At 46.3% G+C, this 24,750-nt stretch overlaps 1 protein-coding gene across 2 annotated transcripts in view; it reads right to left on the reverse strand.

Annotated features, from left to right (window-relative positions):
* ADGB (androglobin) overlaps nucleotides 1-24,750 on the reverse strand; it is a 2,161,023-nt gene that overhangs the window by 1,354,519 nt on the left and 781,754 nt on the right. For both annotated transcript variants that reach the window (XM_069606692.1, XM_069606693.1), the window contains one exon: nucleotides 15,722-15,767. In XM_069606692.1, the coding sequence (XP_069462793.1) occupies nucleotides 15,722-15,767 (46 nt within the window). The remainder of the gene's footprint in view (nucleotides 1-15,721; nucleotides 15,768-24,750) is intronic.

Genomic DNA, 24,750 nt, shown 5'->3' on the forward strand with positions numbered 1-24,750 from the left:
AGATCATAGATATACGAGAGGGCTTGTTTGACTGCAGGTCCAGAGGTGCCCTTTACCCAAGTTTCAGTGACACAGTGCAAATCTGGTCATAAATGAGTTAGCAGGCCGTAACAAGAGATGGAGTGCTTAGCTAGAGATCACGCATTTACTAGTGGTGATGTTAGGGTTTCAGTGCTAATGGCTCTAGCAGGCACAGAAAGATCAGTGTTAGGTTGAAAAACTGTGCTACGAGGAGCAAGGTTGAGTATATCACTCTGGGACCAAGTAGTGCGTGAGTGGATAATTGTCCTATCCTGAGTGGCCCATGGCCTGGTCTGTGCACGGAGGAGCACAGGCGTGCTGGTCTTTTGTGCAACTTCAGCGCGTGAGGCTTCCGGGGAAGTACAGTGTTTACACAGATCATACCATGTCAGCTGGGTCTCTCTCACTGTGTAAGCAGTGAAGGACTCCTGGGTGCTCGGAGTGTGGAGGTAAGGAAATAAGATCGCCTCCAACCAGGCACGAGACCCTGGCGGCTAGCGGGGGAAGCCTGGCACCTTCGTGCTGGCAGGTCCAGCTACAAGGAAAGCATCAATAATAAAAATAATGGGGGTGTGGCCATCAGGCGTGCGATGAGGACGTGATCCCTCGTTGCTCCCGGGCCACCAGCAAGATCCTGCCGTCTATCCTGAAACTTCATGTTACTCGTTTTAAGAAAATAACATCTTCCGGCGGCGGAACAATTCCACAGCGGGTCGCTGCAACACCGACCTGAATTGGAGCATGCTTCCAGAGATAAACGCTGTTGAATGTAGAAGCAACCGGCTCTGGATGCCAGACAAGATGGCTGCCGGGGCTCTGAGCTGAGGGGGAGGCGAGCGTCAAGTCGGCGAACCCTCTGAATCAGAGCGCCCTGCATAAGCAACTATGTGTGCAGCACCGTTGTGTGGACTGGTGTAAACGGACTCAGAGCCGAGTCATAAGCGGCCCATTGTAGAGGCTGGAGGCTTGCCTATGGGGGTGAGCAGCCACCGACAACCACTGTGCAGGCATGAGGGGCCCCGAACTGGCCTGAGGACACCGGAGAGAACCCACTGAGTGGAGACCCTGTTTGATACAGCCACAAGGCGAGGCGCAGCTGAAACCTCTCCCAACTAAGCCTTCAAACAACGGCAAGGATCGTACTCTGCCTCTGGCACAGAGTGCACCCCCTAGCATTGTGGGGGCCACACGTCCTACAGTAGCGAGCGGGCGAAGGAGCGTTGCCCGTGTGTGCTCCAAGTGCGGAGGAGCTGGACCGACAGCGATGTAGGAAGTGCCTGCGGCGGGGAGTGATTGGGGAACGATAAAATAAATGCCTCACCCATGTAGGCGCAGAGCCGGGTGGCCGACCTGCTTCACAGTATGCCATTACGCAGCAGTGTTCCCCCAGCGCTCCAGACACTTGTTGTGTGTCTCTAGAAGTGGAATCTGACACAGGATTTGCAGCGTATGATCCCTGCAATGGCTGGACACAGAAGGTAAGCTGCCATCAGAACGTGAGTGCACAACCTAAGGCGTATGCGAATAGCGCACTGCCTGTATAGTGCACTGGACTTACAATAAAGTGCAGTTGTAGCTAAGTACCAGGTATCTTGGCTGTGCTCTACAGAGCTACCATCCAGCCAATGCACCATCTAACTGACATATCAATCAATAATAAACACTGACCTCTGGTCTGAGACTGCTTGTGGACCTGGTCCAGCATAACAAGTGGCCATCTGCTGGAAGGGGAGTTTGTTTGCAACCGATACGCAGATCCGATGTGATAACATACATAACAGGAACTGCAGGCTCCACAAGATCAATAATACACATACGCAATATTGACTTCTGTCTCCCGCAATTGGCTCCACAGACAAGAAGATCCGCAACGTCACTGTGAACGAGTTGTACTGGCTAAGCCCACTGGACTGATAGGAGGCTTCCAGAGAGAAGACACTAGTAGGAACGTACTGACACCGGGTGAAGACACGGAGGGCTTTCAGCCCAGTGGCAAACAAAGATAGTGCGATGAGATGGCAGTGTCATCTGATCAGAAGATACAACAAAGGCAGCCTCTGCCGGCATGTAAGGGCAACGGCTGGAGCTACACAATGGCCACTGCAGTGGAGGCATAGACACTCCCGTATTTGAAGCAACAAATCAGCGCAGGACATGACACACCTCACAAATCACCGGCCCTGATCACAGACCTATACTAAATCAATTGGAACAAATAAGTCTGCTACATAGGGAGCAAACAGTAGTACTGACTGTCTTTGATGCGAAGCGGCATTGGCGCCCTTGGTCCTACACTGCATATTCCTCTGCCCCAGGCTCTTATAATTCCGACCGGTAGGGAAACAAACTAAGAACTACACAAAACTTGACCCGTATGCTACACTGCCTAGGGAGAGAGGGGGATACAAACCAGAGCACTGAGGCTAGAGTGTTGCCCTCGCAGTGTACCAAACTGCCACCGAAGTGGTGATAGGGCTGAACAGTGGGGCTTCAGCAATCACGGTCAAAGACACCCGTCCTGCGGAAATACCCAAATAACAATATAGCACACAGTGACAGGTGTTGCTTGCCTCTGTGGAACCCCCCCTATCAGCCCGGAACAACATCGAGTGCAGCCATTTGATACAACATTGTCCAAATCATCATGGGAAAGGACAGGGCGAAGAATGCGATTACGCAGAGCAAAATGGAACAGTACACAACCCCCGCCCAGCCTCCCCCACAGGAGCACACCAGATCCGGTGAAGCATTGAAAATGGACAATGTCCAACTGTCCCTAAAAGATGTAATGAATGCTATCGCCAACTCCAGAACCTCTATGGAAAAAAAGACGGATGGCATAAGTACAGAGTTGTTGCTACTGCGACATGACCTGCAGAAGCTTGCGACCTGCACGGTTGAGGCGGAGGGCCGCATATCTGAGACAGAGGATGGCCGGAGATCCGTAAATCACCAAATGACAGGAGCATTGTCACGGCTCAAAACACTGGAGGAACGAGTGGAAGAGGGAGAAGGCAGGGCGAGATGAAATAATATCTGAATTCTTGGATTGCCAGAAAAGACAGAAGGACCGAGCATGGAGCTGTTCCTCGAGCAATGGCTTGCGGACCTATTCGCTCCTAAGACGTTATCAAAATTCTTTTCAGTAGAACAGGCTCACCATATCCCATCAGGCAGGCAAATCCCTGGTGCTCCCCAACACACAGTAATCGCAAAGCTCCTGAACTATCAGGACCAGGATGTCATACTCCAGATGGCCAGAACCAAGGGATCCATAACGTATAATGGTTCCAGAATTGCCTTTTTCCCGGACTTTACCAAGGAGGTTCAGAAAACGAAGCAGTCCTTCGATCCACTCAAGAAATGCCTGCAGTCTCTTAACATAGTATGGACTTCTATTCCCGGCACAACTGAAGATATATTATAATGGAACATCTGTGCATTTGACGGATCCGACAGAAGCGTGGAACTGGGAGGAAAGCCTTCTAGAAGGTGACTGGAGACCGAATCGGAGGCAAGATAATGGCAGAAATCGGTCGCGACCGGAGAGGGCACCAACGGAGCGCCCACGACAGGAGATTGAAGTACTGCCAGACGGCGACAATGACTGATACGAAAAAGGCAACAGTGATACAATATGGGGAGCACTAAGACATGGCACTGTGGTAACCGCATGGGAAAATCTTTGTCAGCACTGCTGTATAACCTGTTGTCATAACAGTTGGCGGCCCGTCCGCCCGGTCCCCCCCTTGCTGTTACTTAGCGAATAGATAAGTTATACTCTTATTTGATTGTTGTACCCCAGTGTTTGTAAGTCGGGGTGATTGGAATGTGGGGTATTGATCTGTTAGTGTAATGATTTCATTCTTGTGGGCGACAGATGCTTCACTTTGGGATGGAGTATGGGGAGGGGGGAGTTGGGGCGTTTTTTGTTAATCCAAACACTGGTCTATTGTTTGCGCCAGATACAAATCGTATATGGGTAATCAGGTCTCAAAGAACAGAAAGCACCTACCAAAGAGGGCATAACATGCTAGAAATAGACGATCACATGTCACATGATGACACAGGCGGGATCCACCACTAAACAGCTACGACTCCTGACATGGAATGTGAGCGGTCTTGGTAGTAGTATCAAGAGGAGACTGGTGACTTAATTTTTAAACAGGCATAGTCCAGACATAGGGCCTCATCACGAGTTGGGCTGTATTCCCGGCTGTAATACTGCAGACTGTAATAGCCCTAGCACCGACCGGCCCAGTGGTATTACCACCGGATCACAGGTTGGGCCTTAACGGTAAATCCCCATTCCTGATTGGGTCCATTGGATCCAATGGGGAATTTTCTGTGCTAATACTGCAGGCTAATACAGCCGGCTGTAATACCATTGAAAAAAGGGCTTTTCACCTCCAGAAAACAGCTGGAGGTAAAACAGCCGATTTAGTGCCCAACTCATGATAGGGCCAGCCCTTAAATGCGGCGGTAATACCGTTACAACCGCATTAAAGGGCTACAGCCCAGCTCGTGATGAGGCCCATAGTATTCCTCACAGAAACACATCTTGCAGGCACAACATGTCACTTTTTCAAGAGAACAAATTACCGCACAGCAGTTCACGTCGGATTCTCCATGGGGTTGAGAGGTGTACTGCTCTTACTGCATAAGAGAATTCCCTTTGTGATCTCCAATGTAACTCAAGACACAGGGGGGAGATTTGTATACATACATGGCACACTGTGGAATCAGACCTTAGCTATCCTAGCGGTGTATCCAGCCCCAAAACTCATGTCAGTCTTGATTGAGGATATCACACCCATACTAGCTAATAACGAAGCAGAAAATTGGATAGTGGGGGGGGGGGGAGACTTCAATGAGTTCATGAACAATGAACTAGATCGCGCACACATTAGGGGAAGAAACCCCTCAATACCCACAAAACTAGCCACCTTCACATCGGCACTAGGGTTGAAAGATGTATGGCACGACCTACACCCGACTGAGCGTGAATATTCGTTTCACTATGGGGCACATGCATCACTCTCCAGGTTGGACTATTTCTTCCTACCTGCAGCAAACATTCATAAGGCCACAGAGGCAAAGTTACTTCCCCAAGGCATTTCGGACCACTCCCCACTATTGATACTTCTTGAAACCGAAAGACCCCACCAACGTGGCGGCTAAACAATTATTATTTGGGCTTCCCGGACCTGGTGGAGAAAATCCAAACAGCCACCTCCTCGTATTTTGAACTGAATGTAGGCTCGATAGACAACGCTACTATGCTCTGGGAGGCCTACAAGGCAGTTCTTAGGGGCAAAGTCCTTGGGTGGACGTTGGCACACAAGAAAGCACATAGGAAAGATGTGGAAGCCCCTGAACAGGAAGTGAGGCAAGCTGAAACACTGTACACAAGCACAACCTGACCGGAGGATAATAGAAACCTAACCCTGGCACAAAAGAAATTACAGAAAGTAACATTGAACTGCGCGAAACAAGCGCACAGAGAAATGCGTGCAAGGATATATGAGACGGGGGATAAGGCTGGGAAAATGCTGGCATGGTTGGACAAGAGGGATGAAGGTCAGCAGCAAGTCAGACACATAACCACTGAAACTGCAGGGCAGGCCTCAACTGATCAGGATATTGCTGAGAGCTTTGCAGCTTATTATGAGGAATTGTACTGTGCCCCCTACGGGCCCTATTGATACTATGATCTTTGATGAGATTATACTACTAAATGATACGCAGAAGGCGCGCCTGGAGGAAGAGATAGCGGAGGAGGAACTGGGAAAACACTGGGGACAAATGGGTTTCCAATAGAAACATGGAAGACTTTAGTCCATCCACAGTGGGGGTGCCCACAACAATGTTTTCCTTCACTTTGCTCGGTTAAACAGAGCCAAATACACCTATATCCTAATTGCCAACAACTGCTGGTCCTCAGCCAGTTAAACATAACTCACTGAAACCCAAGAGCATTACCGATAGTGCACCATCATTAAAACCTGAACATACTGGACCAATGCCATTCCTATAAATGAAAATTAGGCAGAAAGAGTGGTCCTGAAGAAAGTGACAAGAGAGACAATTGGGCAGGTGCGGCTTGGTTTTCCCAAAATTAAAGAAGCCTCTGAGCGTTCTCTCTGCGGTCTCTTTATGCTTGGGTACTAGAGAATTTAGATCCTCGCCTGGGTGGGTGGTCAATCAACGGCATGCCAGGTCCCTTTGGCCGGGGCAAGCTTTTTTTCCAGTAAAGTACAGGAGCAAGCTTTAAGATTTATTTTGGGGGCGGAGATGCCAGGATCATCAATACCATTGAAAACAGGGCTTTTCACCTCCAGAAAACAGCTGGAGGTAAAACAGCCGATTTAGTGCCCAACTCATGATAGGGCCAGCCCTTAAATGCGGCGGTAATACCGTTACAACCGCATTAAAGGGCTACAGCCCAGCTCGTGATGAGGCCCATAGTATTCCTCACAGAAACACATCTTGCAGGCACAACATGTCACTTTTTCAAGAGAACAAATTACCGCACAGCAGTTCACGTCGGATTCTCCATGGGGTCGAGAGGTGTACTGCTCTTACTGCATAAGAGAATTCCCTTTGTGATCTCCAATGTAACTCAAGACACAGGGGGGAGATTTGTATACATACATGGCACACTGTGGAATCAGACCTTAGCTATCCTAGCGGTGTATCCAGCCCCAAAACTCATGTCAGTCTTGATTGAGGATATCACACCCATACTAGCTAATAACGAAGCAGAAAATTGGATAGTGCGGGGGGGGGGGGGAGACTTCAATGAGTTCATGAACAATGAACTAGATCGCGCACACATTAGGGGAAGAAACCCCTCAATACCCACAAAACTAGCAACCTTCACATCGGCACTAGGGTTGAAAGATGTATGGCACGACCTACACCCGACTGAGCGTGAATATTCGTTTCACTCTGGGGCACATGCATCACTCTCCAGGTTGGACTATTTCTTCCTACCTGCAGCAAACATTCATAAGGCCACAGAGGCAAAGTTACTTCCCCAAGGCATTTCGGACCACTCCCCACTATTGATACTTCTTGAAACCGAAAGACCCCACCAACGTGGCGGCTAAACAATTATTATTTGGGCTTCCCGGACCTGGTGGAGAAAATCCAAACAGCCACCTCCTCGTATTTTGAACTGAATGTAGGCTCGATAGACAACGCTACTATGCTCTGGGAGGCCTACAAGGCAGTTCTTAGGGGCAAAGTCCTTGGGTGGACGTTGGCACACAAGAAAGCACATAGGAAAGATGTGGAAGCCCCTGAACAGGAAGTGAGGCGAGCTGAAACACTGTACACAAGCACAACCTGACCGGAGGATAATAGAAACCTAAGCCTGGCACAAAAGAAATTACAGAAAGTAACATTGAACTGCGCGAAACAAGCGCACAGAGAAATGCGTGCAAGGATATATGAGACGGGGGATAAGGCTGGGAAAATGCTGGCATGGTTGGACAAGAGGGATGAAGGTCAGCAGCAAGTCAGACACATAACCACTGAAACTGCAGGGCAGGCCTCAACTGATCAGGATATTGCTGAGAGCTTTGCAGCTTATTATGAGGAATTGTACTGTGCCCCCTACGGGCCCTATTGATACTATGATCTTTGATGAGATTATACTACTAAATGATACGCAGAAGGCGCGCCTGGAGGAAGAGATAGCGGAGGAGGAACTGGGAAAACACTGGGGACAAATGGGTTTCCAATAGAAACATGGAAGATAATAGGGGGTGATGAGGTGGCACCACATATGCTCCGTATGTACCTGCAATCGAAGGAGCAGGGAATCCTTCCTCTGGACCTAAGGAAAGCTAGCATAATAGTGATTCCTAAGGAGGATAAACTTCCGGATAAATGTAGTTTCTACAGGCCGATCTCTCTTACAAATAGCGAGGCCAAAATTCTAGAGAAGATACTTGCCAATAGACTACAAGATGTGATAACGTCCTTCATCCATCCAGATCAATGCTGCTTTATGCCAAAGAGGTCCAAACGGATGAATATCTGCATGCTTCAACTGCCTATTGAGAGAGCACCAGCACTACAGGAGTCCCTTGCACTGCTAGCAATTAATTTCGGAAAGCATTTGACCCGGTCTACTGGGAGGCTCTATGGGCGATAATGTATAGGATGGGCTTCTGAGAACAATTTTTAAGCTGGGTAAAGCTTCTGTACAACTCCCCAATCGCAGAAATTAGGGTGAATGGGGGGTTATCACGCAGCATTGACTTGGGCAAAGGGACAAGGCAGGGCTGCCCCCTGTCTGCAATGTTGTTTGCATTGGTGATTGAACCTCTGGCGGTGCGGTTGAGAAATTCACAGGCATGGATGGGTTTTCGCTGGGCTCACGACTGGGAGGATAGAGTTTCCCTATATGCGGATGATTTACTGATTTACCCAAGTGATCTGGCGCACTCTTGTCCCATCGTCACACTGATACTAGAAAGATATGGGCGGTTCAGTGGGCTAAGGGTGAACTGGGGCAAATCGATACTATTTCCGCTGAAAGGGATAAGCAATATTGATCCAGACAATTGCCCGTACCGGGTGGAAATGGAACAATTCCGCTATCTTGGCATTAAAATCACGGCTAACCTGAGGGAATACGTGCCCAAAAATCTACATCCAATTATTGATAGATTCGCGAATGACATGAGACATTGGATGTCCCTACCTCTTACTCTACTGTGGAGAGTGGCACTTTTCAAGATGCTGGCCCTTCCGCGTTTTCTATATATCCTGCAGAATGCACCGCTACACATCCCTGGGTGAATTCAGGAAAGTGGACACGATCCTTAGGAAACTGCTATGGGGGGGTGGACACCCAAGGATGGCTCTGTGCACCCTACAACGTTTCATACGGGCGGGTGGCATTGGACTCCCGCACTTATGAACATACTACTGGGCCACACAAATGGCGGTCGTAAACAACATTCTCCATGGAGCCTGTCAACTCCCACACATCCGGGCAGAAATACACGCAAGACAGGGAATCTCTCCACAAGAAAGTCTTCATCAGACTATGAAACACCCACCTCCCTGCACATTGGTGACTCATGCGGCACAGATATGGGTGGAAGCACACAGACATATAGGATGGGAGGGGAAGATCACCCCGGTTCAGCCCTTGTGGAAAAATAGATGCCTACCTGAACTTGATGCGCTCCCTAGTGGGTGAACTGGGAGGTGGCTGGTATAGCCAGGGTCAGTGATGTAATACAGGAAGGTAAAATAGCACCCTTCGAGAGCGTAGCGAATAAGTTTGGACTCCCATTAACAGAACACTATCATTACATACAAATGTTGCATGCACTGGGAGTGCGCTTGCCACATCCCACTGATATGCCGGAATGCATGCCAATTGAAAGAAGCATTGTCTTAGAACGGGTAGATGTGAGAACAACCTCTGAAATGTATAATGCAATCTACTCATTTGCAACATCTGCTCTCTGCAGCCTGAAAGCCAAGTGGGAAAAAGATGTAGGGCCTTTACAGTCCGAGGACTGGACCACTGCCCTAACGTACCCTAAAGAAACTGCCTTAATCTGCCAGAATGAGACTTGTACAGCTAAAAATGTTGCATAGGATATATTACCCAAGAACGGCGCTACATCAATGGAGTAAGATCACAGACTTTAACTGTCTGAGATGCCATCAAGAGGGAGGTACCTCCTTCCATATCTTATGTGAATGTCCACAAATTCAACCTTTTTGACAGAAATGCTGCAACAGACTATCGGCGGTCATCGACTAGGTGATACCTATGAATCGAAACTGTTGATATTAGGGGAGAATGAAGGGATGATGCATTTTGAAAAACTGTTGTTCTCTACGGCCACTGGCATAGCAAAGAGGAACGTAGCACAACTATCTGGTTCAGGTCTGGCACCACAATATAAACAATGGGTAACGGATGTGGATGCGTGCATCTCATTGGAGCATAGAGTGTATACAGCTATAGGGTGCCCTGGGAAAGCGCACAAGATTTGGCAAAAATGGGAGGAAGGTTAGAGAAATGCAAAAGTGTCATGTCGATTGGCGAAGGTATAGACATGATCTTATTTGTATGCATAATGTATTGTACTGAATTGAGTCAAGCTAAAATACCTGAGCAACAGTTAAGCAGATAACCCGTGTTCTATGTTTGTGTATGTTTTTAATGTGTTGACTGTTGTTGTTTTTCACCAAAGAAAACCAATAAAATGTGTTATAAAAAAAAAATAATGAATAAAAGAAAAAGTAAAATAAGTTTTTTGTTAAAAGCAAGGCGCCCAGTCATACGCTCAACGAGTTTCAAAGCTAATTAATAAAAGATTACCAAAGTTGGGCAAATCAAAATAAAGCGCTCCAAAACAACAAGCCCGACTGTTACTCTAGTCGTAACTGATGAATCAGCGCAATAGTATCTGTGGACGGGGCACTTTGGGGGGTGTAGGCATCATGAAGCAAGACACAGACTAAAGATTCAGTTCAGAAAAAAATAGTTTATTAAATTAAATGTCACGATGGTAGAAGGCCTAACTTGCCCTATGCTAGGGTGGGATTTCCCTACCTGAAGAAAACTAAGGAAAGTCTGAGTCAAAGAATTCAACTTAAAAGTCTGTATGTGTCCAAAACCTATGCTTGCTCTCACAACTAAAGCTAAACAATGTGTAGGGATGTCAATAATACAAGAAATGGTGATCAACACAAAGATCGGAGCTTCTTACAGCTCTTAGATTCCTCTTCAGCTCCTCGTCCCCAAGTTCAAGAAAGTCCCACAAAAGTCTCAAGGTTACCTTTCACAAGTTCAAGACAATACAGTTCCACACAATCCTAGGGGTTCCCTTCCCCAAGTTTCAGTACCACAGTCAAAAAAGAAAAGGGTTTTGAGGCTCCGGCCTCCAGACATAATTTTCAGTTCATCAAGTCTTAGGATTCCCTTCCCTAAGACTTCAACGTAGCAACTGGTATTTATTTCAAAGTTCAACACAACTCTAGGTCAACATCACCCTCCTTTGGGAATGCCTCACACACAGTTTACATGAAAAGGGGTCTTGGGGCTAAGTCCTCAAGAAAGTATTTGCAGTTCATCAAATCTCAGGGTTCCCTTCCCCAAGATTTCAACGTAGCTACTTGTACTGCTTTCAGTCTTTTAAAGTTCAAAACAAATCTAGGTCCTCTTGACACGCCTTCTGGCTCGCCTTAGCAGTTCATTCACTCACAGTGCTTTTCATGGTGTATTTCACAATGTCTTTGACTTTCACAATTTAGGGCTCACTGGTCTAGGCGCAGTTGTCAGACCACACGGTCCACCCATCACAGGTTGCGCTACCATGAACCCTAGGCTTTTCAGCCAACATGGGCTCTTCCGTACTTGCCCTTGTGTACAGATTGACATTCACTTAGCTTCTCTTTGTTGGCCTCTTGGCGCTATGTACAGTTTCACACTCTACTGGCCTCTCCTGGCTAGCCTCTTGGCTTCACCATAAAGTGCCATACACCTCTTGCCAGTCTTTGGAATTGCTGCACTGTATCCATTCATAAAGTTCACTTTGTGGAGGACTTGTTCATGCCCCACCTTTCTGTTGCACTCTTTCACACTTGCGCTCTTTTCCGTAGCTTGCTTTCAAATGGCCAATTTTCCCTCTTAGCTTTCATCATCTATTAGCTTTGCCCATAAAGTTTAATTCAATTCTATATTCAATCTGTGTAATTTCACTTTGTTTCAAGTTTTCATTCAGTTTGGTGTTCAATTTGCATGATTTAACTTTGCTTTGAGTTTTCATTTTGTTCGGGATTCAATATGTGTCATACGGTACTCGTACATAGGCCCTATGAGCGCCCCGGCTTTGAGTGACACTTCTTTCCACTCACTGGTTCTCTGCGTTCCTCCTCTGTCGGCTATGCGGCTCCCATTCTGCTTCAGAGGCAAGCAGGCCAGTCTCTGCAAGCCCCGCGCATGTCCCGGGTGCTTCCTTGAACAGGCTGGCACCTCTGCTCTCGGACACGGACAGTGTCCTTTCTTCCTTCTTTCTGGCTCCCAACTCTGGCTGCTTTCTCCAAACAAGGGAGACTCCCATACCTGTGGTAGCCTAACGGCCTGACTCGCCTGGGGCTCCACAGGTTTTCTGGGATATCGGCTGGCGTCCTGGCTTCCCTTTCAGGTCCCGCTACGGCTGCCTCCTAACAATATGGGTCTCCTGCTTGTCTCTCCCACACAGGTCTCCCTGTTGCTCTCCTTGCTTCTCCTTTGGTCTCCCCTTGTACACCTGCAACCACATGACAGGTTGCAGGTGTGGATTTTCGTTTGGGCTTGCCTGACCATAATTAAAGGGACATGCAGGCATCTTCCTCGTCCCAGTACTAGAGTGGTGAAATGAAGTCTCAGTGTTTATTACTCTTAGTCACCTCTTCCTTGTCACAGAACTGTCAGAGGTAAAATGGGGGTAAATGAGGGGAGAGGTTTTACAATAGCCAACAAAGGCTGGGGAAGGGTTAGAGTGGTCTTTAATATGAAAAGGGGTGTACCATGGCTCACCTACCTCACCCTTAACCACTCTCTTCTTAACCCTCTTACTGGTTGGATAATATCTCCTGCCGTGTTCTTGGTCAGTGGGATAGGGATTAGCAATACCCCATAACTGCTGCTGGGATCGAGGATTCTTCACGAAAGGGAAATGCTGAATACTGCATCTCACCTGAGGACATCCCATCCCCAATGCCCAAGGACCCTCTACCCAGGTGATTCTCCTTCGCTTCTCCACCCCCAGGGTCAGGATACAAAAGTGATGGCCTTTCCCTGGCCACCTGACAAGAGGACCCAAAGGAAGTAGATGCGAGGAAACCCTCCGTTTTCTCACACCAGATTATATGGTCTTCTGCAAACACATGTACAGTAAAACATAAATGGTATGAGGGCTGTGTAATAAAATGACTTGGGTATTACGTTGGGGGATGAGCAATGTCTAAGATTCTGTCAATTGACTAAGAATGCCTCCTTAAACGCCAGCCTCCGACTGACACAATTCAAAGTGCGGAATCGTTTACATTATTCTCTGGCTAGACTGGCCAAATTCTCCCTGTGCACCCGTGCCGACTGTGCAAAATGTGGAAGTGTGCAGACTGACTCCTTTCATACGTATTCGACCTGCACCCCAGTTCTTGAGTTCTGGAGCAGGGTTGCCGAGATACTGGATACTATGCTAGACATTCCGCCATCCCTAAGGCCGATTAAGTATCTGCTGGGATACATAGGAAAAATGTCTGCAACCTCTTGATGTCCGTTTACTGTGGCAAGTGCAATTGCTAAGTGATGTATACTGAAATACTGGGAGTCGAGACACTCCTCTAGCAGTGCTGAATGGCTACGTGCATTGGTTTATATTAATGATCGAGAGGAGAGGAGAGTTACATACAGACTGTACCAACTATGAGTCAGCCTAAGGACATTTGGGGCCGGTCAGGCGATATTTGGTGGATGCCGACTCTGATGACCTCACTGGTGGGGGTGACGTATCATGTATCCTCTGTAATACTTGTATGTATTGCACCTTGTACACTGCTTGCTCTATGACTGTCTTATAAATAATGTTTTAAAAAAAAGGAGTCCAATGAAGGCAACGCTCCCAAAATGATAAATTGAGCGCGGATAAACAGAGAGACCAGACATCCCTCACAAATGCAGATGAGAAGATATATTGACAGATATAACAGAGTAAGTCAGAAGAAAAGCATGCAAATCAGACCACGAAAAGATAACTGGAAGATTGATTTGCTAACAGTGACCATGGAAAGGTATAAAAGATTCCCTATGTGCAGAATAAAGGACGAGATTGAGATTAAGTTGCCTTAACAAAAAGATCTACTTTATCTGAGAACAGCTAAGGCATGAATGGTACAGACTGTTTATAGGCAGAATTCCTGTCGACCAATTGCAAACACCCATCTCTCCTGTGAAATCTGAGGTACATTTGTAAAAAAGACTTTAGTCCATCCACAGTGGGGGTGCCCACAACAATGTTTTCCTTCACTTTGCTCGGTTAAACAGAGCCAAATACACCTATATCCTAATTGCCAACAACTGCTGGTCCTCAGCCAGTTAAACATAACTCACTGAAACCCAAGAGCATTACCGATAGTGCACCGTCATTAAAACCTGAACATACTGGACCAATGCCATTCCTATAAATGAAAATTAGGCAGAAAGAGTGGTCCTGAAGAAAGTGACAAGAGAGACAATTGGGCAGGTGCGGCTTGGTTTTCCCAAAATTAAAGAAGCCTCTGAGCGTTCTCTCTGCGGTCTCTTTATGCTTGGGTACTAGAGAATTTAGATCCTCGCCTGGGTGGGTGGTCAATCAACGGCATGCCAGGTCCCTGTTTACTCTGGAGGCCTTTCCCTCTATGGAGAAAATCTCTAGCAAATGTGGACCACTCCCGGCAACGGTGCAAGTGATTATGCAATATAAGAGCGCTGTTACTTATATTGGGGAAAAGTACCTGCTAGATAGTGATGCCTCTTCATGAAGCAATCTTGCGTTACATTCATTATGCAAAATTAGCTTGGAAATTATGGGCTGTGGATGGCATTTTGAAAAAAAAACAAGTTTAGGGTGAGAAGGTGAGAATACCCTGCTGTGCTCTGAATATTGAAAATGTAAATATAAGTGTGAAATAATCTTATTGAAAACTACATTGTTTAACCAACTTGTTTCTCGTCTATTTATTGAACATATTTTCAAGAGTACTACTTGTGAAGCTACATGACAACCCTGTGCTGGCCTGCATTCGAACTGTACACGGTCCTGTTTACGCCTTCTAATTCCCAACACTCATCAGACATTCATTAACCGAGTTGTAAAGAAGACATTAACTGTCATTTATGTAAGGTCAGTGGACCGAGGCTTTTTCCATTGTTGTTACTCTGTAGGTAGGTTTGAACTGGTTTGTACATTAGAGGATTATATATTATTGTTACTGATCCTTAAATATAAAGGGTTACTTTCAAAGCGAACGGACGCATGCAGACTTTTCTTCTCACATGGGTTTGGGTTTGTAGGCATGTGTCTTACTGCAGGATAGAAGTGTTGTCATGGGTGGAGCGGGTTACTGCGCAATTATTCCTTTCCTTACCTTACCTTCTCAATGCACTAGATGCTATTACAGTGGGGTGCAATTGACCTCCAATTGGGGCCAAGAAGCAAATACTAAAAGGTGGAAATCAGACATGAAGCCCTCACAGGAATTCTGGATAGAAAGTCTCCTTGCGTTGCCCAAAAAAGAGAAAGTTTTTGACAGCAAAAAGCATAACCAGAAAACTGAGAAGTATATGTGGACATCTCTTTATGACATTATACACTCGAGTTCTTGCATCTCCAACCCTATGATCTGTTTTTCAGTCTCCCTTTTTTTGTCTTCCCAAATTAACACAAGTATAACAGGCAATTAGGATGAATGTAAGTAAGAATATGACCCATTCCTAGTGGAGATCTATGGACATTCGTTGGATTCCATTTCTAATTGACCTTTTATACAGGTAGAAGAAAATGATTGTAAATGGGTGCTCCGCCACACGCCAAGCAGCATCGTCTTTTCAAATCTCTGCAAAAGTGTTACAATCTCATTTGGAAGAAACAGGAACCTTCATATACCTTTAAGTAACAAACACAACCATCCTTACCTTTAGCAGCTCCATTTGAAGGTGGTTGTTGTTGCTTTGCACCCACCTGAATAGTGGAAGAAAAATACAATTGCTTTAAAGCTATGAACAATGTTGAGTTCTAGGCAACACTTGAGGTTGAATGTAGCAAATACTAAAAGGTGAATTTGTTTGCAATTGGATTGCACGATTGTGCTATGCTAACCTTATGGAAATGTCAATAAAGATACATCTATAAGAAGTCAATGTTTATCGGAAATAGCCCACACTATGGTTTAATGCCTAATGCACCTGCTAAAACAAAACTGATATGTGGCAAGATCTGGGTACTAGAACTGTTTCTGGTGACCGGTCTTCATACAAAGGTCATCCATTTACACAGTATATTCGATTTTGGAATGGGGACACGTGCTGTGGTGGGGGAGATAATTTAAAATGGAACTCACAGCCCTAAGAAGAACACACATCAATACATTTTGTCAAATGCTCAACCTACATTCGTGGTGGTTTCCTTTTTTAGGACTGTGAGAGCAAATATTTATCCTGAAGCCATCAGCGATTGAGCTGCAAGTAAGTTCCCGCTCAGCCCCCATGCAGAGGTCCTTTCTAAACACATTAATAGTGACCACACTGTTCTGACCAGTCCGGAAACAACAGTGGCGGTAAATCCGCTGCCATCGTTGTTTCCGGACCAGCTGATTCCGAGTCCTGCAGGCGGGAGGTGCCACTCCTTCCAGGTCTGACCTGGCGGGAATAACACCACCTGCCTGCCGGCAGACATGGAAACACCGACTCTGTCATAGATGAAAAACCAGTGTTTCCATGGTCCCCATTCCCATGGAGACCTATAGGACTCAATGGGAATGGGGATTTACAGATTTCCGCCTCCAGAATTACTGGGTCACCGGGGTTGTAATGCCCCAGTGATTCCGGCAATCACGGAGGCGGAATGGTATTACGAGTCCGGCGGCAGCCTGCTGGTTGTTCCGGCACGTCTACCGCAGGACTCGTAATGAGGCCCATTGTCTAGGTCTTCCGTGATGATCACACAACTGCATTCTACACGTACTTAACTAGTCGAGGGGGATTACTACTCGGCATGGTGCCACCTTGGGCTCAACCTCTGCCTATATTCTGCGTTACAAATGCCATATCATATCATATATTCTCAGACACTGATGAACCAAAGCTGTCCTTATTTTAAAGGTTGTTAAATATGTATTAGGTGTGTGATTCTTTTTAGGCATGGTGATTTTTGGTATACAAATTAAACTAAAAGGTTGTCCTGTATGTTGGAGGTAGTACGGAACACTGGCTACCTGTCAAGTGCCAGAGATGCAGCTAAGCGAAGGAGACAGACACACAGACAACTTTGGCTCAGGATTTGCGTGCTTGGACTGACCCAAACAGGTTCACAAGCAGCCTTTTTAGACAACCCACATGAAGAATAAATCAGCATCATTATTCCGTCCACCTGTCCATCCGTCCACCCTTCCTTCCATTCACCCATCTTTCCGTCCTTCCACCCGTTCACCTGTCCGTCCATCCACCCATCTATCGGTCCACCCATCCATCTGTCCACTCTTCCTTCCTTCTGTCCACCATCCGTCCATCCATTCACCCATCTGTCCACCCGTCCATTTATCCATCCGTCCATCTGGCCACCCACCCGCCTATCCGTCTGACCATCTGTCCATCCATTCGTCCAACCTTCCTTTTCTGTCAACCCTTCCTTCCATCCACCCTTCTTTCCTTCCGTTCGTCCACCCTTCCTTCCGTACAGCCGCCCACTTTTCCTTCCGTCCACCCTTCCTTACTTCCATCCACCATTCCTTACTTCCATCCACCGTTCCTTCCATCCACCCGTCCACCCATCACCTTTCCTTCCTCCCGTCCATCCATCCATCTTTCCTTCCATCCACCCTTCCTTCCTTCTGCCCACCTGTCCATCCGTCTACCCTTCCTTACTCCATCCACCCACCCTTCCTTTGGTCTCTTTCCTTCTTTCTTTCTTTCTTTCTTTCTTTCTTTCTTTCTTTCTTTCTTTCTTTCTTTCTTTCTTTCTTTCTTTCTTTCTTTCTTTCTTTCTTTCTTTCTTTCTTTCTTTCTTTCTTTCTTTCTTTCTTTCTTTCTCTCTTTCTCTCTTTCTTTCTTCTGTCCACCGTCCATCCGTGCACCCTTCTTCCTCCCATCCGCCCATTTTATTTTATTTATAGGTTTAAAACATGCCGTAGCCAGCAGGCATCAGGGCGCGTAGACAACACGAAGACAAGACAGTTGGCACAGGGAGGCGGATGCTACCACTGAGTTACTCAAAGAGAAGAGTCTTCAGTGACTTCATAAAGAGATTGATGCTAGCTTCTTGCCGTAGTGGTAGAGGCAGCATATTCCAGGTTTTGGCTGAGCATACAGGAAAGGATTTGTCCAAACCTTTTGTTCTCTTGAACGCTGGGCAATTTACCTGCACCAGGTTAGATGATCGCTATGATCTGACCGGCTTGTACAAGGATATTATGTTTTTCGTGTAGGCAGGCGCTTTCCCATTCAGACATTTATGCACCATGGTGGCTGCTTTAAATTGCACTCGAGCTTTAACAGGAAGCCAATCTAATGTCTGTCTGTGCTGAGATTCATGGCTTTTTCTTGGATTTTATTTTTAATGAAGTGTACAACATTATTCTGAAAGACCTGCAGTTTCTGCAGGCTCTTTTTGTTAGCAGCCACGAGAAAGGCATTACAGTAGTCTACCCTTGACAAAATGATGGATCGTGCTATAAAGGTGCAGTGGTTTTCAGTTAGATAGGGGCGAATATATTTTAGGAGCCTTAGGCAATAGGTGCAGTTTTTTTTAGATCTGATTGACATGGGTTTCTGCACCCAAAGATGAGTCGAGATGTATGCCAAGGGTTTTAATCTTACTCAGGACTGGAATATTGCAGCCATGAATGGGAAAAGCTTTGTAATTATATGTTAGGTTAGCCTTAGCTTGCAGAGATCCAAAGATTAGAAGTTCTGTTTTCCCTCCATTGAGGCTGTTAGGGAGAATTCTCTGTGTAGGCTGAATTTCCTAACCTAGTGAGTCCCCCAGCAACTTTGCTGGATTTCTAGAGTTTGTTTTTTTCTCTCCTGCCAAGAGTGAGACTCTTTTCCTCACACTCTTATGATTTGAGGGGTTCCTTTGACTGTTGATGTGTTTTATGGGCTATGGGGTCTTTTACTCCATAGGGTCTCATGTGTTTTTACTACGTGTGTTACACAGCACTCTCAGTGCAGTAACACAGGGGTGTCCTAAGTGACCCCCACCATAGACTCCATACCCTGGGGGTCACCATTGGCTTTACTAGTCCCAAATTTAGTAACAGAACCAGTACAAACCATCATAATGTGGAAGTACTGGTAGGGGTAATTCGATTGCCCCAGGGTCTGTTTTTCGAGGGGGTACTGTGCAGTCCTCCCTCGTCGATTTTCTGGCTGGTGGCAGTGGTTACCACGCGTAATATTCCTTAAGAATATTTCCTATGGGATTTTGCCATGTATTTTAAACGCACCACTTTTTGGTGCAATGTTAAAGATACCGCCGGTTTATTTATTTAATATTAATTCACCGGTAGGGTCTTTTTTGCCAGAACTCGGTTTTAAAATGGCGTTTGTGTTCGCCTCTGTAACTCCAAACCAAAGGTCGAGCCCTTTGTTGCACTTTTGGCGGGCTTCTACACAGAAGCCCTCCAAAGTGGTGCCACTCTGTCTGGGTACCACCACAGGGGGTGTTGGAGGGGGTTTAGGCACCTTGGACTAAGTTGCCTTGCCAACTCAAGTCGCACTCTTGCGTGATTGGCCCAAGTGGTGAGCCGCCCCGCTCACCACTTAGCATGTTTGATTGACAGCTAGGCTGAATGAATGGGGGTTTGCTGCATAAAAGCAGGGTTTTGGGGACTGGGACTTCAGAAGTCACCACAGGACCTGAAAATCCAAAGAGGGAGAAGCTGAGCCGACCTGCAACGACGACACCACCGGTGGAGCCCTGCTGAACCGACTCACCACTTCCCAACGACAGAGGAGATCTTCTTCCCGGAGAGTCTCTTCCCCTTGAGCTGGTGGGGACAACCAGTTCGCCGTCTTTTCGCCTTCCAGGACGTCCAGTTGTCGAGTTGCCCGTGCCAAGCACCCCGGCAACCGGATAGCCACTTGTCACTGAACCGCGAATAAAAGGACCGTACCTGTTAATCGAGAACTCCGCGGCTGGTTTCTTCCCTGGCAGTGCAACGAACTCCTGCTCTCTTCCACGACGAGATCTTCTCTTCCCCCGGACGAATCACCGACTTGCACCCGCTGCCAGGAACAACTGCCCCCGATGGAGCGTTCTCACCATTTCAAGGTACTGTGTCCGCCTGGCCTCCCTTTCAACAGATTGCACTAAGGTGACAGTAGATCCTTAGCCTTCTATACTGGGTTGGTCTCTTGACCTTCTAACTGGTCTCTTTCTTTTGGTCCAACTTCTTTCTGAACAGTTACAAGACTTTTATGCACTTTTTAAACCGTGTGACCTTGGACACATTTCGTTCTGATCCTCTCAAAGTGGGTCCGGCTTTCTGAACTCTAACTTCACGGTTGTATTCTGCCTTTCTATCTTGCTATGCTCTTCTGAAAGTGTTGGGATCTGTTTCAATTTATGCTCTGCCTTCTCTCCCTTTTTAACCGAATTATTAGAGTGCCATCTGCGTTAAGCGCTCACCGCTGTCTGAAAATAAGTGGTGCTTTACTTTAGACTTGTCTAATAATCTTTGAAGGGAGTGTATATACTTTAGTGACTGTGTTTTTGAACTTGCTTGATATTAGTGCCAGTGTGTTTTCATAGATGTGTTTTTAAATAAATAATTATATATCTTTTACACCAAAGCTCTGGTCAGTGTTTGCTTGTTTTACTGTGTTTTTCTGCCCTATTGTGTATGCTCTGTATACTGCCTAACTCTTCTTCAGAGAAGTCTGACTGCTCAGCCACAGCTACCAGGTAAATCTGGGTGGTGCAGACTGCTACCAATTGGGTTTACTGCTAACTCCTGTAGTCTTAAACTTTTTGCAGTGGTCCCTAAGGGAACTGCACAGGTTTCTGCCTAACAGAGGCAAATCCAGTTTTCTGTCACCCAGGATTCAATCACACCATAGATGTGTTTTAGCTTCACAGAGTCGATGTCGTAGTCACCAGCCATCCCCAATTCAAGCTGAGTATCATCTGCGTAGTTGGTAAAGAAACCCCCAGTCTGTTCCAGAAGGTTGCAAAGTGGTCAGATGCATAAATTGAAAAGCACAGGCAACAAACGCGCCCCCTGGGGCACACAGCACGTTGTGGGTGCAGAAGCTGCAGAGGCATTTCCCCAGCAAACCCTAGACATTCGACCAGACAAGAAAGATTGGATCCATTCTGATGTTACATGGGAGCAGGATACAGTATTTCCCAAGATGTAAAAGGGGCGTTTTTGGTCCAGGAGATCAAAGGCTGCCGACAGGTCAAGTAGGACCAGCAGGCCAACCTTACCCCTATCCACAATTCCGAATATATGTGATTGAAGATCGACAAGGGCGGTCTCAGTACTGTGGGAGGGTCGGAAACCTGATTGTCTGGGATGTAGGACGCCAGAGGTTTCTATCAAAATCTGGAGTTGTAACCTGGCTGCTTTATCCATGATCTTTAATAGCAGTTTGTTATTGTTCTTAGATTGCTTATGTTGCTAGGGTTTAACCGTGATTTCTTTAGAAGTGGGGTCTCCGTAACATTTTTGATGTTTTCAGGGACAGTACCAGTGCGGAAGGAGGCGTTAATAAGTCTTACCAGCAAGGGTACAAAAATGTTTTTGTTGTCCTAGATAATTTTTGGTGGTAAGATATTCCCTGGACAGGCTGAAAAGTGCATAGAGCCTAGAATCTTTGTCAGGTCGGGGATTGACACTGGGTGGACATTGAAAACACATGTGTTCGTCTCTGATGGAAGAATTGGGGGGGTAGGCTGAGTCTTAGTCTGGCCCACTTGATCTTTATTTGATATCTCGCCTTCGATACTTTCACCTCAAAGACTGATTGAGCTCTGGTAGAGTCCAAGTTTGTAGGTGCGAACATCACTGTTTGGGCTTTTGCTTTTTCCAAAAGTGTTAGAATTTCAAATAGTTTCTTGGATTTATTGTCAGCATTGTCTATTAATTTGTTTAAAAAAAATCCTTTTTGGATTCAATGATTGCTGTTTTATAGAGCCTCTGTAGGGTTTTCCAAGTAGCTTTATTCTCAGGAGAAGGGTATTTCAGCCAACGTCTCTCCGCTTTCCTTTTATCTGCTTTCATGGTTTTAAGCTCGAGTAAGAACCACTTTTGGTGTCCTGTATTATCTCATACAGTTTTATTCTTTAATGGAGCTAGTTTATCTAATAGATTTCCCAACTCAAGATTATAGGTATTGACTATTAGATCAGTACTAGTCATGATTCGGATGACGCATCTTTGGAGGTCTGTTCCCCGTACTTACTTACTAGTTAGTTACTTTCTTTATCAGGTTATTAGCTTTGGCTAGGGGTGCTTTGAGGTAGATGCAGAATTTGATCATATACTGGTCAGTCCATATACACGGCGTGGTACTTTCAATATTGACATCTAGGTTCCTAGCCACAATCCAGCCTAGGATACCGTCTGTGGCTGTTGTCGGGTCACTATTGACTAAAAGGTGGTCAATAATGTTAAGGGCTGATTCAAGAGCAATGGCTTCTTTATCTACAGTATTACCTTGTCATCTATTAAGATCACTCAGGAAAAGAGTGGCGCTATTATTCCTGTTCTGGTGAGATAAGAGTTGAATAATGCCGTCATTAAAAGAAGGCAGCTCCACAGGTGGTGAGTAGATCAGTATGAAGTAAACATTGCTACATGGTGTGGGGGTGATTTTAGATGTAGAGTCTCACATTTATTGCAGCGGTTAGGTTTTTTGAATAGCTTGATGAGAGTTTTTGGTAGTAATTGCCACGTCGCCTCCTATGCCCTGCTCTCTGTTTTGGCAAAAAATTGAGTAACCCTCTGGAGTAGCTAGAGTGATAATTGGGGCGCTGGCATCCGTAATCCAGGTTTCCATCAGGAATAACATGTGTCAAGTTCATGGTTGGTGATACAGTCCTGGATTTCCAGTGCATGTTTGTTAAGGGATTTAGAATTTAATAGGGCTAACTTAAGATTTTGTATAGGCTCTGGATTTGCTATTTCCTCTTTGTTGGTATCTTTATGAGGTTCACGACTTATAACTCTGGGTGTGGAATCCTTTATTGAGGTTTTGTTTTTTACATGAATGTCCTGGAGCGTGGAGGGCGAGGTTTGGTTATTAATGCCATCCAAGCATTCACTCAGTGTGGTATCAAAAATGTTTCTTGCGGCGGGTGGTAGAAGTATGTTATCTTGAGGGGGGTAATGTTGGGTGGTTGGCATGCACCTATCTGTGGTCTCATTACTCTGACAGGGTAGAGTGCAAAGGTAGGGACAAGGAGGGTCTTCAGTGGGCTCAGTCAGCTTGTTGATATTCGAACTACTGACATAGTCAGGCTGAATGCTGGGCACTGAGTACCTGCATGAGTTCTTCGATGGTATCAGTGGGTTATCTAGTTCGGCTTTTATTTTTTCTAGATTGTGGGCTACTGTAGCCATGCGCTTCGCTTTCTGGCTGGATAGTAGCAAGTTTAGCTCTGTGGCGCTTTATGACCCCAGGCTTGGTAGGGGCTGTATCAAGGGTTGCTTTTAGTTTGCGTTGCTGGTGGGGAGGTAGCTAAGGTTAGTTGCGTAAGGCCCAATTGGGTAGTACACAGCTAATAATGACAGGAGACTAAGGGTAGCAACTTACTTTTGATCCTATCAATATTCTCCTAAAGCTTGTTTGGCGATTTCCAGCGCGGACCGGTGAAGACTGGACTTGTCTCAGGTGCGCCGGCGCTGGTGTGCCTTGTCACCCAATTTGTAAAATGCTGGGGTTGCTGGGAGATGTAGTTTTCCTGCCCAGCATTTTTTGATGACTGCTCGATTTCTAAAATTAACATCTGCTTTAAAAGCAAGTATCCAGCAACTTGCATGCAGCGTAGGGGACAGAAGACAAAATCCACGACTATATTTCAATATAAAGAACAAACTGTTCTGTTAAAAATCACTAACTATGGTTACTAACATGCTTCAGAAAAACACACACACTGTGTGAAATCACTCAAAGCAGTGAGAAAATATTCACGAACACACTTCACTTTGCAATCAAGAATAGCTGTCCACCAGTCCACCCATCCACCTGTTCATACATCTACACCTCGTTATGTCATCCTTCCTTCCATTCGTCCACCCATTCATCCCATCCACCCACTTGTCCATCTGTCCACCCTTCCTTCCATCCACCCTTCAATCCATCCACCCGTCCATCTGTCCACACTTCCTTCCATCCAACTGTCCATCCATCCACCTGTCCATAAACCATACAACCATCCACCCATCCCATCCATCCATCCATCCATCCATCCATCCATCCTTCCATCCTTCCTTACATCCACCCTTGCTTGCTTCCTTCCATCCATCCATCCACCCATCCTTTCTTCTGTCCACCCTCCCTTCCAACCACCCATCCATCCATCCGGCCAACCTTCCATCCATTCACTTGTCCATCTGTCCACCCTTCCCTTCTGTCCATCTGCCCACTCTTCCTGTCCACCTCTCCATCTGTCTACCCTTCCATCCACCAGTATTCAATCCACCCATCCACCCTTCCTTCCATCCACCATTCTTTAATTCCATTCACACATCCACCTGTCCATTCATCTGCCTGTCCACCCTTCCGTTCACTCGTCCATTCTTCCACCCTTTTGTCCACCCTTCCTTACGCCCACCCTTCTTTACTTCCGTCCAACTGTACATCCACCCGCCCATCAGTCCACCATGCTGTCCACACATCCATCCATCCTTCCTTCCTTCCTTCCTTCCTTCCTTCCTTCCTTCCTTCCTTCCTTCCTTCCTTCCTTCCTTCCTTCCTTCCTTCCTTCCTTCCTCCCTCCC

Source organism: Ambystoma mexicanum, chromosome 4p (assembly GCF_040938575.1).
Source record: "Ambystoma mexicanum isolate Mex_15411 chromosome 4p, UKY_AmexF1_1, whole genome shotgun sequence".
Lineage (NCBI taxonomy): Eukaryota > Metazoa > Chordata > Amphibia > Caudata > Ambystomatidae > Ambystoma > Ambystoma mexicanum.